This window comes from Marmota marmota, unplaced genomic scaffold (assembly GCF_001458135.2).
Source record: "Marmota marmota marmota unplaced genomic scaffold, marMar, whole genome shotgun sequence".
Lineage (NCBI taxonomy): Eukaryota > Metazoa > Chordata > Mammalia > Rodentia > Sciuridae > Marmota > Marmota marmota.
In genome coordinates, this window is record NW_025999943.1 from 10,394,738 (window position 1) to 10,413,027 (window position 18,290).

An 18,290-nucleotide genomic window follows, 5' to 3' on the forward strand; every position below is an offset into this window, starting at 1 on the left:
TTTTTTTTTTTTTTTTTTTTAATATATATATATATTTTTAGTAGTTGATGGAACTTACTTTCTCTCTCTCTCTCTCTTTCTTTCTTAATATATGGTGCTGAGAATTGAACCTACTGCCTCACACATGCTAGGCAAGCACTCTACCACTGAGCTACACCCTCAACCCCTTAAATATTCTTCTTAAAATATAGTTGTCCCTAACAATTATACCATCCCAATGAAAACAAGGCTTGCTAATAATTAACAAGCACAAGTTCTAATTCCTTTTTGCATACATTCTCAGAAGAAACCATTATTTTTACCAAAAATTGGTTGTTTTATTTTTCACAGTACAGATGAATATAAAAAGATTCTAGGTGTATGAGAATAATAGATAAAACCTGATTAATGAACATATAAATATTTTAATGGAAGAGTAATAAGGAGTCTAAGTAGCAAGGGAAAGCAAAAGTTTCAATGACATTATTCATTAAAATATAATAAATTTCATTAGCACTTATGAATATTAGTCCAAAGTAGTCAGATTAAAAAAAAGTTTAAAACTATATAGAGAGACTATAATAAAGCAAAGAGGATAAGGGAAGAAGAAAAGGTAAAGTTTGGACCCAAACCCTATAAAAATCAGAAGGAGAGAACAATATCTCCACTGATTCAACTATGATACAACTAAGAGTGGGAAAATTGTGTTAATGGTAAATGCTAAAAAATTTTAAGAAGTAATTCTACTTAAAGGAGGATGCTTTCATCTTAGTCCTTCAAGCTCATTTCCCAGGAATTCTCTGGAATCAATCCTAAGTTTACATTAAGATTCTTTGTGAACTGGTTGCAAAGAAGTTCCTAAGGAGTTAGTTAAAAGGCTACCTCTCACTGTTTAAAAGAGGTCAACACAAAAAAAGGTTTTCATAAAGATCAAAATTACTATATTGATTAAACATGTTTAGCAAATTATTTTAATCCGTTTTCTAAAGTTAAAATTTTTGCTTTGTAAAAAATTTAATGTTTGTGCTAAATAACATATTTAACAAATGAATATATTTTCATAATTTTTGTAAATTTTGATTTAAGTAAACCAGTTTTTGAAGCCAAAACCACACTTCACTGAATCTGCAAAGTGAAAACGTCATCCATTTTTTTTAAAATTTTTCTTTTAGTTTATAAATTGTTGACAAAATTCTTCCTTTGGACAGCCAATGCAATTACATATGAAAGAAAAAATAAGTAGTATTCTGATTGCATTTTGCAGCAATCTGAAAATAGATGGGACTGTGTAAGCTTAGATTTTATTAGATTACCATACTGATAATATTATGTGCATAATTCAAATTTATAGATTGGCACTTATACATGAGAGTATCTTTATGAGTAAAACAATATGGTACCAAAAAAAAGGGGTCAACATTAGAAGTCTACTAAATCACAGGCGCTAATGCATATACCATCATCTTAAGGTTATAAATTGTAAGAAGTGTGTTATACATGATCCCTATTTGTAGTAGTTTGTTCATTCTTCAGTTTAACTAAAACTAATAATCCTTAAATTTGTAAAGTCTGAAGAATCTGACTCTGCACATTTAGGGTTCTATATTAGAGAATTTTACATGATAATGAACTGAGTTCCAAAAAACGTTCTAGGTTTGAAATATAGAAGGGAGAAAGGATGGGAAGGAAAAGGGGAATCATGAACTAAAATCGACTTCTGTATGAGGATGAACCCAACCACTACACATAAAGCTCTAATAATTAAAAAAAGATATATATATATATATAATATATACATATTATTTATATATATATATATTCATTTTTGATTCTGTTTAATGAAACACATTCAATAGCAATTATGACAATTATGATCATTTGAACTTCAGTTAATATCAGTTTACATTTTACAAAGCTTTCATACAAGTTATCTAATTAATTAGTATTTGGTATATGGAATTATATTGGCCATTATAGCACATTTTAATATATACCCTACGTTAGCATTTTAAACCAACTTGATATTTTAGAGTTATTAAAGTAAAAAAATCTGTTTGCCCATAATCTTTTTACAACTGGATACCTTTACAAGAGAATTATCAGATTACATCTTTTTTTAAAAAAATATTGTTTTAATTGTCAATGGACTTTATTTATATGTGGTACTAAGAATCGAACCCAGTGCTTCACACATGTAGGCAAGCGCTCCACCACTGAGCCATAACCCCAGCCCATAAGATTGCATCTTAAAATCAAATACAACAATTGTATTTTGAAAACAAAAACAGAATTTAGATTTTCTCTATATCCAAGATAATTTTATTTTTAAAAAGTCCTTTGTCAGCATATTTTCACAATTTTAGAAAAAATAATTTAATTTCTTATTTAGAATTTTTTCTAATATAGCAATATCAGTTTCAAGAACTTACTTTTTCTATAAAAGGAAATATTCAGAATTCACATTAAGCTTTTATTTATCTATTTTTTTAAAGAATTTTTTTAATATTTATTTTTCAGTTTTCGGTGGACACCTTTATTTTATTTTATGTGGTGCTGAGGATCGAACCCAGCACCCCGAGCATGCCAGGCGAGCGCATTACCCTTGAGCCACATCCCCACCCCCACATTAAACTTTTAAATAGTCTAGGCTCAAACTTTGTAGATGATTCTTTAAAGTAGTAAAATAAGAACACTGCTATTCTACATACTGCACAGAATATAGAAACGACTTAAAAATGCTTCAGTGTGTGCTAAAGTTATTCTCAGAGCCAAACTCCATTATATTAAAAATATTTAAGGAAAAATGACTATTGTTGTAGACAAGTGGTTGCCTCTCAAGGGATGCAGGACTCTCCAATTAAAACAAGCCTTCAAATTAACCTGTAAGTTATATCATGCTGTGGAAATTTACAATATTTGTTAATAGCTTTCCACTAAAGACTACACAGAATCCAGTTTTCTTTCTTCTATTGGAAACCCACTTCTGACAGAATTTTATCCTAAAACAAAAATTTCAGTTATTCCTCATCTTATGACAGGGCAGAAGAAAATTTCAACTCTGACTTTTGACAGAAGCTACTAATGTCATATTTTTCACCTATAGCAGGATGACATTTTGAAAATGAACAGACAACGATTTTCGGTCCATATGAGATACCTGTTCCCTTATTTCTTTCATTTTTTCCAATCTCTTGAGTTTTGTGGCATATTCTTGAACTTCTTTTAATCCAATATCTGTGCAGAGGCGAACCAAGAAACGCAGACCTAAATTGCAAAAAATAGATTTAGGGAAGAATATGCGTATAGTGATAAAAGGCCAACAAATGAACTCAGTCTTCTGGGAAAGAGGTAAAAATGATGAGCACACAGTGTTTCTTTTACTCCTGAAAAATAATTACATGTTACAATCTCTGGACCGATGGAGAACTGACTCCCTTGGAGGGGATATAATGGATCCTTTCCACTTGCCTTGTCCTTAAACTGTCAGATCCTAGAAGAAACATGGCTCAAAGACACTGCCAGGTGAGAACTCACAAGGCAGATATAACATTTGTTTATGTGCTAAAGGGTAATTCATAAATACATGTAAACAGCTGTAAGGGAGAGTAGGCTACAAAATGCAGACAGTCTGTACATATAATAAAAATAACAATAATAATAAAAATTAGTAATACATGTTCTTTTTATTGTCATTAATTTGTTCTTTTAATAACTACTATTCACATTATGTGCAAAGCAATGGGAATGCAAAAAAAGTCAACATCAAATATATATAAAATAATTAGCAAAGGCTGGAACACCTATGGACATCATTATCCAATATATATATATATATATATGAATGATGCATTCCGCTGTCAGGTATTTAAAAAATAAAAACAATAAAAAAAAAAAAAAGAAATGAACACCTAAGAAGTGAGGAATCAGAACATCCCAATACCTTACCTCTGCCTATTTGTTCTTCCTGTTCAGTCCCATAAATGCATCCCTGAGCTTTCTGTGTTTATCATTTCAATGCATAAAACAATGATGAAAACTTCTTTTATCACTTACATACATACATATACTTAATCACCAGTGACATATTATTTAGTTTCACCTGCTATAGGTCTTATGCTATTCTGGGATTTGCTGCCAGGTGTACTTAAGATTGAGTTTACAAAATTAACAAAATTTAAAAAGTAAGTAATGAATAACCAAAACCTCAATGATTCTGTTTTTGCATTAATGAGAATGGCTTCTGCCATTTATGGTCTCAATTACCTTAAATATTTTTATTATTTAATTTTAAAATAATTTGTTTCCCTCAATACAACAGCAATGCAGATCATTGTAGAAGATTTTAAAAAATGTAGAGGTATAAAGAACAAAATGAAAGTTTTGTCTTTTACCTGTAGACAAAACAAAACTAAAATATGTATTTTTCCTATACTTTTTCAGTTGCAAAGAGAATAACTTCAGGTTATATTAAAAATAGTTTCTAATATCTGAAGAATATTTTATGATATGCCATAATTTTATTCACTTTTCTGAATGTTGTTTTCAAATTTTTTGAGGCTCTCTTATTTCCTTAAGTTATTAAATAGTGGACTCACTGGCATTCAAACTTTATGATTATTTTTAGGCTCCTGATACATATTACCATTCTGCCTTCCTGAAACTGTATTAACTTCTACTATGAGTAGAATTTTAGAAGTCTAGTTGCTTTTTCTCCCATAAGAGAAGAATGCTGCTCACACAATAGGGAAGCTTGTTATTGTTATATTTTTCCTATCAGTATCCAGATTTCAAAGGTATTTTATGATGCCCTCATAAATTAAGAGAAATATAGCATTCTTCTCATTTATACCCTCACCACAACTTTCTTAAATTATATTTTATAATTACCTACATTTAACTCTAGAAAATTTCATTTAGTTAATCTACAGTCAAATTAATTTTGACTCTGACTTGTTCTGATATAAAAGTATTTATTTCCCTTTTTGAGCTTTAAAGTTTGAGTCAGCTTTCCAGAGAGCTCCTACTAAGTTTTCAAAACGACTTTTTGTGGCTGAGGAGAGATGAGTACATTTTCTAGCCCCCATATATCTAAGAATGTCTTTCTGTTGCATTTACATGCAGAGGTAAAGACTGTTCTACTGCCTTAGGTATTTAGTATTTGGTATTTAGTGTGGCTGGTAGCTATCCAAATTATTTTTCTTTGCAGACAGAAGATTTTTTTTTTTTTGGTGGTGGGGGTGCTTATTATAGAATATTTCTTATATTCTGTCTTTGACTTTTGCTTTTATTGCAACTGTTCTGTTTTATTCTTTGTCAGTGCTTCTATTTTTTATATTGTGTCTTCCTGGTCTTCTGAATCTATCCAACTCTTAAATTCTTTAATCTTTTTTCTTTTCTTTTCTCCACATTCTGGGATAAATTATCAGTTTTCCAATTACTAATTTTGATTTTCTACTCTTTACTGCCTTTAGTTAGAATTTAACTATTATACATTTTTAGTTTCCCTATAATCCTTTCTTATATATCATACTGTTAGTATTACCCCCCCTTTTTTTGTATCAACCTATTTCACCTTAGCCTTTGACTTTCTGCTTGTCTGTTCTTGACTCAGTCTTACCCTTAGCACTGCCAACAGAGAAAAAAAAGAGGGGGCGGGGATTACAAGGGACCAAATATGCATCTTCTCCTAGTTCCTATAATACTTTTTTAAACTCTTTCTCTGGGTTATAAAAATTATTTATATTTCCTTGTTCAATGGCACATTTTTTCATAGTTCCCTGCTGACTTCTCATCCCCTCTCCTTACTTGGGCTGAAATAAGGAGCAATCTATTCCAACCTGTAGTTGCCAACAAAATGTACCTTGGGCTTTGTCCTGTTCTTGGTCTACAAAGATACTGATAAACCGTTCTTGTGCTTTAGTATTCTGTTAAATATTTTCTTGTATGAGAAATGCTCTAGCATTTTTCCAAAGTTAACCCATCTAGTCTGTATGGTAAATTCCATTCCCTCAAACATCTTTTTCCATCACCATGGCTTCTCTGGGCATACTTTCAATTTCTCCTTTTCTACTCGACCATTCCTCTTATCCAACAGAAATGTTTACCTTTTCACATTCTTCAAGAAAATGTTCCCTGGATTCTGCTACATTCTTTAGATTTCATCTTCCATTCTCCTTCAAATATAAATTCCACAAAGTGGTCAATTACTTCAATTTCCACTCACATTTCCAACCCACAGTGATTCTGTTTCTACCGCTACTACTTCTCTGAAGATCTTTCAAAGTCACTGGCTTCCTGCCAATTCTTTTAGTTTTTTACTTCATGAACAACCATGTCTTTTCTTGAAATCCTTCTCCCTTGGCTTATCTTCCTGACTCCCCTTTTCTGTCTCTTTACCATTTCCTCTATTTCACTTAAATGTTAGTGTGCTCCAGGATTCCACTCTTGGTTATTCCATATTTACTTTATGAACTGCCCCTAGGAAGTTTTCTCCTTTTGTAAACCTCAACTGTATCTGTAGATCATTTAAAACTAATCTATAATTCCAGATTACACATTTCTCCTCAGCTTTTACTGCGTTTCTTTCTACGCATTATTGTAACTTTGCTAAAGTTAAATAGAATGGATAAATCTACCTGACATCCGCAATACCTCAAAGAAAATCTACCTTAAACTGACATCATCATTTCTCCTAAAGTCTCTTTTTTCCTCTGCATTTTCTCTCACTTTATCTCCTACTGTCCACATAAATATCCGAGTTATTCTTCTCTTTCTCCTACTTTTACAATTAATCATTTTGACATTATTAAATAACTCTTAAGTACATTTCACCACATCACCCACCAACAACCTCATTGCATTTTGCCCAATTTCTTGCTGTACAATTTAGGTAGGGGATTTGGAAACACAGCTGTTCCTTACACTAATTCTTAGCCAACCCTTCTGCTTTCAGCACCAGTAGACACAACTCCCACTCTTGAATGTCTCCAATTCATGGTATTTCCTGCAGTTCTGTGTTATGAATTGATTTGTTTCTTGTTGAATTTTTCACTGCCTACCTACCCCTGCAGCATTTTTAATCTGCTAATTAGAAAATGTCCTCAAAATTGCCCCAAATTTAATTATCTTTTTGTGTTTATAATTTTTGGAAAATGTCTTTTTAGTTTGTTTGTAGTATAAGAAAACATATGCTCCATCTGCTACAGTTTTTGAAATAGGATACATTTTAAAATAGAATCTGCATTCTTAAATCTCCTTGTTCTTCTTAATCCTATTTTTCTACCTGGAATGCCCGTTTCTGCCTTACCTCCTTGGTAAAGCCTCTGTAACCTTCAAAGCTACTTCAAATGTCACTTCCTCTGTGAAACTTAATTATGGAAATTGTCTCCTGATACTGGTAAAATTAAGGGCTCTGTACTTCCACAGCACTTTGGACATTTTTCAATTAACTGTTATACTATATCAGACAACTGACTATCAGTGAATCCTAGGAAGCCAAAATCAAGACTTAACATAAATTGTATTCCTAGCACATAAAAAATAGCTGATAAAAATTTGGGGGAAATGAATGAATGAATAAAGAAACAGGGAAGGCTTAAAGCTAACACACACTAATTTAAAAATATTATTGAGAATATAAGGGGCTGAGGATGTGGCTCAAGTGGTAGTGCGCTCGCCTAGCATGCGTGAGGCACTGGGTTCGATTCTCAGCACCACATTAAAAAAAACAAAATAAAGAGAATACATATTATAACAGAAGAACACAAAAAACATACTTAACACATTAAATTTATATGCTGATGACCCCCAACTTTAAGTGACCAAATAACAGATCCTCGTGGCTATCTAAGAGGTAGGTCAAACATAACATGTTTAATACAAGCTGAATTTTTTCTCTAAATCTTGCTCCTTCTCCAGTTTTCCATCTCAGTGAATAGGGGCTCTATCCTTCCAGTTGCCCACTTCTAGATCTATGGGGTTATCCTTGACTTCTCTACCCACTGATCCCTCTCTCTCATATTACATCCAAACAGCCAGAAAATGCTGTCACCAATACCTTCCAAACACATTCAGAGTTTGACCAACTTTCATCATCTCCACTCTTATCATTTGAGTCCAAGCTAATACTTTCAGTTCTCATGTGAATCTGCCCACCCCAGTTTATTCTCCAGACAGCAGCCGAAATGATCTTTTGATCTGGACCTAAAGTACAGGAGGGTGAGTTAATCCTACTTTTAGTGATGCTCTGTGAAGTCATATTACATTTCTGGTCCAAATTCTCCATGGTTTATCATTTCCCTAAAAATACACCCTGAAGTCTTGATATGAGGCCTGAGAGGACCCTGTAGAAAACACAAATTATCTTCTACTTTCTTGTAGAAAATACACATTACCTGTTAAGATAAGTGTATACACAGGCAATTATTTAAACATATATCCTGTCTGTTCATACAGCCCACCTCCTCTGACTCATCCTTCTGCTCTTCCATCACAAGGTCCACTGTGCTCTGACCAAATGAACTTCCAAGTCTTAGTGTCTTGCTTCCTTCTATCTTCTCATGTCTGCTCAAATGCTACCCTGGGCATCTGAAAGATCTCCCCTGATCACCCTGTCTAAAACACTAGCTTTTCCCATATTTCTACCTACTTACCTGTGTTTCCTTCACAGCACTTATGACTACTAAATAAATAATCTTATTGTCTTTCTTTTCCCACTAGAATACAAACCACGACACCAAGGATTTCAGTCCATTTTGTTTTATGCCACATCAACAGTGCTAGTAGAATGGTGTCTAGAATACAGTAGTCACTCAAGAATTTGTACATAAATAACCAGTTTATGACCATTAAAGTATTGCAAAGTATCAAGACTAAAATAATTTAAAATGTCCACATACTACTATAAAAATTGCCTTTGTATACACTTATATTAACAGGTAATTTGTATTTTCTATAAGAAAGTAGAAGGTAGTTTGTGTTTTCTTTTTTTTAATATTTATTTTTTAGTTGTAGTTGAATATAATACCTTTATTTCACTTATTTATTTTTGTGTGGTGCTGAGAATCGAACCTAGGTCCCGCATGTACAAGGCAAGTGCTCTACCACTGAGCCACAACCCCAGCCCCTGGTAATTTGTATTTTCTACAAATAACACACAACTGTTTCTCTTATCTGCCTAAGTTCCAAAGAGTGTGTCTTAGGATATTTAATGTAAAATAAAAATCATTTATTTTGGTGAATGTCCTATGAAATGTAGAATACCACCTGCAGTCTATAGAACAGGCCAATTTTTGAGTGAAGAATATATTTTAAAACTAAATTATCCTGTTTGGTTCATTTGAAACTACTCAGCTAAAAATAAGACATGCTACAGGTATCAATATAATTTTTCTAAAGCTACAGTTAAGATAGTCTATTGATAACACTTGTATTGAAAACTGTATAGGCCAAAATCATGTTGAACATTTCTTATGGCATATAATCTTTCATTTAATTTTTAGAGTAATTCTGAAATTCTCTATAAAGGAAAAATCTTGGCTTTGCTTAAAGGTATTCCCTGCCCGGACCCTGTGCAGAAGGGCTGTGGCTACAGCAGTAGTTTTCATCTGGCAGCAGTTTTGCTCCTCAGGGGACATTTGGCCTTGTTTGAAGATTTTCAGTTTTCATAACTGGGGATGAAAGTGCTATCACATCTGGTTCATAGAGGTCACGGATGCTGTCAAAAATCCTAAAATCTACTGGATGGCTTCTCATAACCCAGAATTATACAATCTCAAATGTCTGAAATGCTAGGCTGAGAAACTCTTCAGCCTGCCAGACTGTTGAGCTGCTCCATTTTTATAGCACTATCACTGCTATCGCGCTCTCTCTTGTGTAATCTCTAAAGGACCACTTCTCTAGTATAACAGAGATACCATCAAAAGCCTACCAACAAAGAAAAGCACAGGACCAGAGAGATTCTCAACAGAGTTCTACCAGACCTTCAAAGAAGAACTAACACCAATCTTCTTCAAATTACTTCATGAAACAGAAAAGGAGGGAATCCTTCCAAACTCATTCTATGAAGCTAGTATCACCCTGATATCAAAATCAAAGACACATCAAAGGAAAGAAAACTTCAGACTAATATCCCCAAAAAACATAGATGCAAAAATACTGGCAAATCGCATACAAAAATATATTTTAAAAAATAGTGTACCATGATTAAATGGGGTTCATCCCAGGATGCAAAGTTGGTTCAACATACAGAAATCAATAAATGTAATTCATCACATCAATAGACTTAAAGCATCACATAATTTTATATCTTAATAGATACAGACAAAGCATAACAAAATACAGCATCCATTCATGTTCAAAACACTAGAAAAACTAGGGATAGTAGGAAGATACCTTAACATTGTAAAAGCTATATATGTTAAATCCCAGGCCAACATCATTATAAATGGAGAAAAATGGAAAGAATTCCCTTTAAAAATAGGATGCCCTCTTTCAGTACTTCTATTCAACATAGTCCTTGAAACTCTAGCCAGAGCAATAAGGCAAAAGAAAGAAATTAAAGGGATACAAATAGAAAAGAAGAACTCAAACTATCTCTATTTGCCAATGACATGATTCTATATTTAGAAGACCCCCCAAAAAAAACTCCACAAGAAAATTTCTAGAAATCATAAATGAATTCAGCAAAGTAGCAAGATATAAAATTAGCACCCACAAATCAATTGCATTCCTATACATTAGCGACAAATCAACTGAAAGAGAAATTTGGAAAACTATCCCATTCACAATAGCCTCAAAAAAAATTTGGAAATCAATATAACAAAAGAGGTGAAAGACCTCCACAATGAAAACTACAGAATGCTAAAGAAAGAAATTGAAGAAGACCTTAGAAGATAAGATGGAAAGATCTCTCATGTTCTTTGATAGACAGAATTAATATTGTCAAAATGGCCATACTACCAAAAATGCTATACAGATTTAATGCAATTCCCATTTAAATTTCAATGATGCTCTTTGTAGAAATAGAAAAAGCAGTCATGAAATTCAGTTGGAAAAATAAGAGGACCAGAATAGCCAAAGCAATCCTTAGTGAGAAAAATGAAGCAGGAGGTATGACAATACCAGACCTTAAATGATACTACAGAGCTATAGTAATAAAAACAGCATGGTATTGGCATCAAAACAGACATAAAGACCAATGGTACCGAATAGAAGACATAAAGATAAACCCATATAAATACAGTTATTGAATACTAGAAAAAGGCACCATAAACATCCATTGGAGGAAGATACCCTCTTCCACAAATGGTGCTAGGAAAACTGGAAATCCATGTGCAGCAAAATGAAATTAAACCCCTATCTCTCACCATGCACAAAAACTCAACTCAAAGTGGATCAAGGACTTAGGCATTAGAATCAAAGACCCTGCATCCACTAGAAGAAAATGCAGGTTCAACTCTCCATCATGTTGACTTAGGAATAGAATTCCTCAACAAGACTTCTAAAGTACAAGAAGAAAAATCAAGATCAATAAATGGGATGGAATCAAACTAAAAAGCTTCTTAATAACAAAGGAAATGATCAAGAATGTGAAGAGAGAGCCTATAGAATGGGAGAAAAATCTTTGCACTTGCACCTCAGAACAATAATCTCCAGGATATATAAAGAATTAAAAAACCTAATACCCCAAACCAAATAACCCAATCAATAAATGTGCAAAGGAACTGAACAGATACTTCACAGAAGAAGACATATAATCGGTCAACAAATATATTTAAAAAAGTTCAACATCTCTAGCAATTAGAGAAATACAAATTAAAACTACACTGAGATTTTTATCTCATTCCAGTCAGAATGGCAATTATCAAGAACACAAGTAACAGTAAATGTTGGTGAGGATGTGGGGAAAAAGGTGCTGGTGAGACTGCAAATTGGTACTACACAATGGAATATCACTCAGCCATAAACAAGAATGAAATGATGGTATTTGCTGGTAAATGGATGGAACTGGAGACTATCATGTTAAGTGAAAATAAGCCAACTCCCCAAACCAAAAGCCAATGTTCTCTCTGAGAAAGTTGGAAAACTATCCCATTCACAAAGATATATGGATGCTAACACACAATAAAGGTGGGGAGGGAAGAATAGAAGTTTATTGGATTAAATAAAGGGGAAGGAAGGGAAGAGGAGGGGATGGGAATAGGAAAGACAGTAGAATGAATGGGATATAACTCTTCTATGTTCATATATGAATACATGACCAATGTAACTCCACATCATGTACAACCACAAGAATTGGAAGTTATACTCCATATATATATATAAAATATGTCAAAATGCACTCTTGTCATGTATATCTAAAAAGAACAACAACAACAACAAAGAATCACATCAAATGCTTTTAAAAAGAAAATTAAGGTTAAAAAAAATGTCATTTAGGTATGTCACTGCATACCTAAATGACAATCTGAAGGTAGGAAACTAGAAGTCTGTACTTTCAAAGAATTCTACAAGTAATTTCCTTGTAGCCTGCTTCCTGATTGTCATGCAGCTATGAATTTATAAACCTACTTCTAAATAGCCTTAAAGAATACCTTGATCCTGCACCATTACCAAAGATCACAGCTGAGCTATCTACTGCAGAGCTAATAAAAGTTAAAATAAAAGACACATGGAGAAATATAATTAAGGGACATGCAGAATGTCTATTTAATCCTTGATTCAGTCTGGGTCATCAGAAAACTCGGTTCAGGACAGATTTATTTCTATTAAACTGTAATGTGCCTTTTTGTATTCATTGTCAGTAAAGGAAAAAATTAAAAGTAGTCTTTTCAAACATGTTGTTTCATTTGATGCAGATGTTTTTGAAGTATTTACTGTATCTTTCGATGACTATCTGCTACATGTCTTGGTGTCTCAAGTACAATTAAGAATTGAAAGTTTTCTTCTCAAGGAACTAGTTTTTACTTCTTCATAAAATAATATTATATAACTAACTCTTTTCTTTCCTTTGTGTACAAGGCAATTCAGGGCAAAAAATACAGTTCAATGAGTACACACAGTAAATGAATTTAGGTATTTTCTCTTTTTCTTTATCCTGATTTTGTTGTTATTGTTGTAATAGTTCACATTATCATAAAGTTTGCATGAAATCTATTGTGTAACATGATGAGAAATCAATGAATATTTTCTACAAATCTAATTTACCGCTGAGAAATAAAATATTGAAATAATATTTTAAAATTAAAAGCAACAGGGCTGGCGTGGTGGCTCAGTGGCAGAGCGCTTGCCTCATACATGTGAGGTGCTGGGTTCGATCCTCAGCACCACATGAAAATAAACAAAATAAAGATATTGTGTCCATCTATAAATAAAAAAAATTTTTTAAAAATTAAAAGTAACATTAAAAATCATTTGCTATCAGCATCAACAAGACTATTAATGTTCTATTTTCATAAACTCTAAAAGTATTTTTTCAACCTCAAAACATCATATATGAAAATGAACAGTTAAAATGCCACAGTTTATAAACTTTAAAAATTCAATAAGTTAAAATTTATTCTTAAAAAAATTTTATAAAACTTGAGATATTTTATTACTGAAGAGAATTCAGTATTCTATTAAAAAATCTATCAATAATTAAATTCTATAAAAATACATATTTACATAGTCAAATTTTCTGATTCTATGAAAACATTAAATACATGTATCAGAAAACACAGGTGACACTTTTGTATGTAATTACTTCAGCAAATGTAATTTTATATTAGAACTAAAATATGAGACCGATCTTGTGCCTTCAAAGTTATAAAATGTAAGATCACTTACATTCAACATTTTCAGGAAATTTTCTGTGAATATCTTTGTAAGTATCTAATGCTTTTTGGTAGTTACCTATAAATAAAAAAATATAATACATTAGCAAATTATACAAATCAATAGGATTTGGCAAAATATTAATTTTAATCTAATATGCTTGCACACCTTTGTGGTTTGGCAGAAAGCCTTCATATTTGCCACAGGCTATACACATTCTTACTATAACTTGTGAGAGAAAAATGTACAGATAAAATAAATTTAAAAAGGGCTAGAGCAAAAGCAAATGGGTAATGGTTGGAACTTATTTTACTTCTTAAAATAAATATTTTAGTGGCTAAAATTAAGATCCATTCAATTTCTGAAAAAGGAATTTTCCAAATGAACAACTGATAAATTTAAAAATAATTTGTGATAAACTAATAGTAATTTCAATGTCATTATCTAGTAGGAAAAGGTAATTTTTTTTAAAACATTGAAAAGTCTACTGAAAGCAATTTTTTCATAATAAAAAATGTGGCTTCGTGTAGTAGTAATAAATAGGAAAAATGAGTTTAGGTCAAAGATCTTTCCCAAAATCTCATCAAATAAGTTAAAAATCTCTCTGGGCTTCACTGTGTAAGACAAATGGCTATTCTAATTTTTGAAAAGTTGTTGTGAGATCTAAATGAAATAGGGATAGGAGACATGTAGCATATAGCAAATTCTTAATAAATGTATGCTGTTTCTTCTAACCTTGCACTTCAATAACTCAAGCAGTCAGAAGAGCTTGTTTTTGTACATTTCACATGACTGACATTGAAATGAATCTAGACAACTGGAAACTCACACTGATATAAATAAAACGTATATAGTACAGTCAAATTGTATATCCAGTAGGATTATAGTAATGTTATAGATCAAGCCCTATACTGGAGTGTGTATAAAATATTCTCTGGTGCCATACTGAAGGTGCTCAAAGATAAAGACACTTCCTACAAAACTGAGTGAGAATACACAGTCAACACTTTCACAATTTGTGTTTCCTTTGAATTGAAGACTATCTTTACCTGGGTCATTTTTATATTCTATAAGAGCGATTATAAATTTGTTAACATCAATCTCCTAGCTTAATTTCAGATATTTTAAGCAAAGTCATTCACTTCACAGTTATTCTAAAATTATTGTCCTCTCTATCCTTCAGGACAAGTGGTATCAGCACAGAATGTAATAAAAGCAGTAGCAGAAAATATAAACCAAGATATCTAGTGATCTTAGGTATTAAAAAGTGTCTAGTTCTAGTTCTGAGTTTTCCTTAAGCTTTTCAGATGTGAGATACTTTTCCTATTATAAATTTGGGTGAATACACATGGCATTTGAGAATCATGTGAATAGAAAACGAAAATATAAAAAGAATCTGGGGCTTGGGCTGTAGCTCAGTGGCAGAATACTTGCCTAGCACATGTGAGGTTGCCTAACTGGGTTTGATCCTTAGCACCACATAAAAATAAATAAATAGAAGGCATTCCGTCCATCTACAACTACAAAGAAAAATTTAAAAAATATAAAAAGAATCCTTATTTTTCTGTAGCTAACTTGTGAAAACGATTACATGTAATTTTGAGAACTAATCCATTTTTAATACAGGTATTGGAATACATAATTAATATCTACTTTGCAGGGGCTGGGAAGTAGCTCAGCGGCAGAGGCCGTGGACTCAACCCCCAATACTGTAAAAACAAAAAGAAAAACAATACCTACTTTGTAATATGCAGTAATTACTGTGTTTTTTATATAATGCTTAATTACGTATAGTTATTTAAAAAGCTAGTGTTTTTAAAAAACATGCAACTTGAACACATTTATATGCATAATTAACTGAAGGAAGGAAAGAAGCAAAATAAATAAAAAATGAATAAAGTAAAAATATTTACCACTTCTTCTAAAACAACTAGCTACCATCAGCTGCCATTTCACTTGTGTAGGCCTACAAAAGAAATAATAAATTAGCTGAAATTAGAGATGAAACAAATATAATTTGAGACGTTCAGTTTTATAAACCTTTATATCTGTACTTTCAATTACTTTTTGACCTTGTTATTTGATCATTGTTATTACTGAAAATGGCAGATATATAGTTCTTTCATTAAAGCTCGTTACATTTACATTATAACATCTAAATTTAAGAACCTTTCAAAGTTCATTATTTCATGCTTTATTTAGATATTCTTACGAACCACTTAACCTACTTAGTTAAAAAACATTTCATTCTGTTGTAAACATGATCATCATTTTTGCCATAATCTTTAATCATAACATTTAAGCTTACAAATTTAATACCTAAGGGTCAATTTTTGATCTTATGTTTGAATAATCAAGCTTAAACCAAAAGAGAGAGCAAAGGAGGAAGGAGGGCATGGGGAAGTATTAAGGAATGAAATCAACCAAAATTACACTATATCTATATATGATTATATCACAATGAATCTCATATATATAATTATAAAGCACTAATGAAAAAATAATTAACTGAAGGGACACCAGTAGAATAGAGCAAGAGGATCAGGGGAAGGGAGGAAGAAAGGGAAAGGTGGGTACCAGGGAATCAGATTGATCAAATTATGTTATATGCATATACAAATATGTTAAAATGAATCTTGCTATTAGGTATAATTATAATGCACCAATAAAAAAATAAAAAGACAGCAAAATAGGATACTATATTTCTTTATTTTCCCTTAAAAAGGAATAATTTTTTTCTCTAAAATAAATACCTATAGGATTTCTATAAATAAATACCTGACAACTGTTAAAAATACCTAAGAATGAAGAGATTTTTAAGACATAAAAACCCAGGAAACATTTTAATGCTCCTCTCACTTTTTTGAATATCCATTCTACTTACCTGATGGCTTCAAAAACAGCCTCATTCCCTACTCAATTTGATGGCAAACTTACCAGCTTTGGAATCAGATAAATCTGGGTTTAAATCACAGCACTGCTACTTGGGCAAATTATTTAACTTCAAACCCACTGCCTACACACCCACCTACTACGATCTAAATAAAATACATATCTAACCATATTACTTCCCTCCTTAAAATCTGTCACCTCCTCCACCCACATGTTAAATCCAAGATTCTAACCCAATTTATCTACTTTCTAGTCATTTTCTGCTTCTCCAACTCGTCTTCTACCTTGCCTTGTCTAACATTTCAGGCCACTGAAAATCCAAGCAGGAGCATTTGCTACACTCTTGGTCTTTGTGTATACCAGCACCTCTACTTGGAGGCTTATTCCAACTTCTACACTCTTCCCTGACAGGATGGATTGACTGGTTTATGTATTCCCAAAACACTCTAAAATCTCTCAGCAGTGCTTTAATCATACTGTTTTATTAATATGTGTATTTCTGAATACTAATGTTATCCTTCTTCTTCTATAAATGTAACCACTATTCTGACTTCTAACACTGTTAACTTGGTCAGTTTTTGAACTTTAAATGAATTAAATTATACAGAATGCATCCTTTTATAAATAGCTAAATTATTAAAATATAATTTACATAGCACACAATTAAAGTAGACAACATAATAGTTTTAGTATGTTCCATTAACTTTTCAAAATTATAACTATATACAACATAAAATTTGCCATTTTAACTATTTTTAGGTGTACAGTGGCATTAATTACATTCACAATGGTGTACAAACACCACCACTATCAATTCCTAAAACATTTTTCCCCCCATGATACTGGGAATTGAACCCAGTTTTGCCATTGAGCTATATCCTCAGTCCTTTTTATTTTTAAATTTGAGACAGGCTCACCTCAAACTTGGGACCTTACTCCTGCCTCAATCTCCCAAGTTGCGAGATTATAGACATTTGCAACCGTGCTCAGCTCCAAAACATGTTTTTGACATGACACAAACTCTGTAATGCTTAAGCAGGCACGTTTCATCCTCCTCCTCCCAGTTCCTGGTAATTTCGAATCTCTTTTCTGTGTCTGTGCATTTACCCTAATCTTAGACACTTCATACAAGTGAAATCATAGAGCATTACTTCTTTTGTGTTTGGCTTCACTCACTTAGCACAGTGTTTTAAGGTCTTTCTACATTATAGTATATATCACAGCATCCTTCTTTTTTATAGTAGAATAATATTCCATTGCACATGTATACTGATGCACAGTTGGGTTGTTTCCATCTTTTGACTACTATAATTCATGCTGCTATGCAATATGTATTTGAGTCTCTGCTTCTATTACTCTTGTATATTTACTTGGAAGTAAAATTGCTGGATCATATGGTAAATTCTAAGTTTAGCTTTTTGAAGAACTGCCAAACTGTTTTCTAGAAAACACCATTTATACCAGTAATGAACAAAGGTTTCAGTCTTTCCCCATCCTCCCCATCACTTATTTTCTTTTTGATAATACTACCCTAAAAGGCATGAGGTAGTATCTCATTGTGTTTTTGATTTGCATTTCCCAAATGATTCATTATGGTAAGTATC

At 32.2% G+C, this 18,290-nt stretch overlaps 1 protein-coding gene across 12 annotated transcripts in view; it reads right to left on the minus strand.

The window, feature by feature from the left end:
- The window catches only part of Ift88 (intraflagellar transport 88), a 123,741-nt gene that overhangs the window by 32,906 nt on the left and 72,545 nt on the right, over positions 1-18,290 (minus strand). For 10 of the 12 annotated variants that reach the window (XM_015499344.2, XM_048801429.1, XM_015499345.2 and 7 more), the window contains 3 exons: positions 15,708-15,760; positions 13,807-13,872; positions 3,137-3,243 (listed from right to left, as the gene is read on the minus strand). In XM_015499344.2, coding sequence (XP_015354830.1) covers positions 3,137-3,243; positions 13,807-13,872; positions 15,708-15,760 — 226 coding nt within the window. The remainder of the gene's footprint in view (positions 1-3,136; positions 3,244-13,806; positions 13,873-15,707; positions 15,761-18,290) is intronic. The other 2 variants (XR_007346969.1, XM_048801430.1) reach the window with 1 other exon arrangement.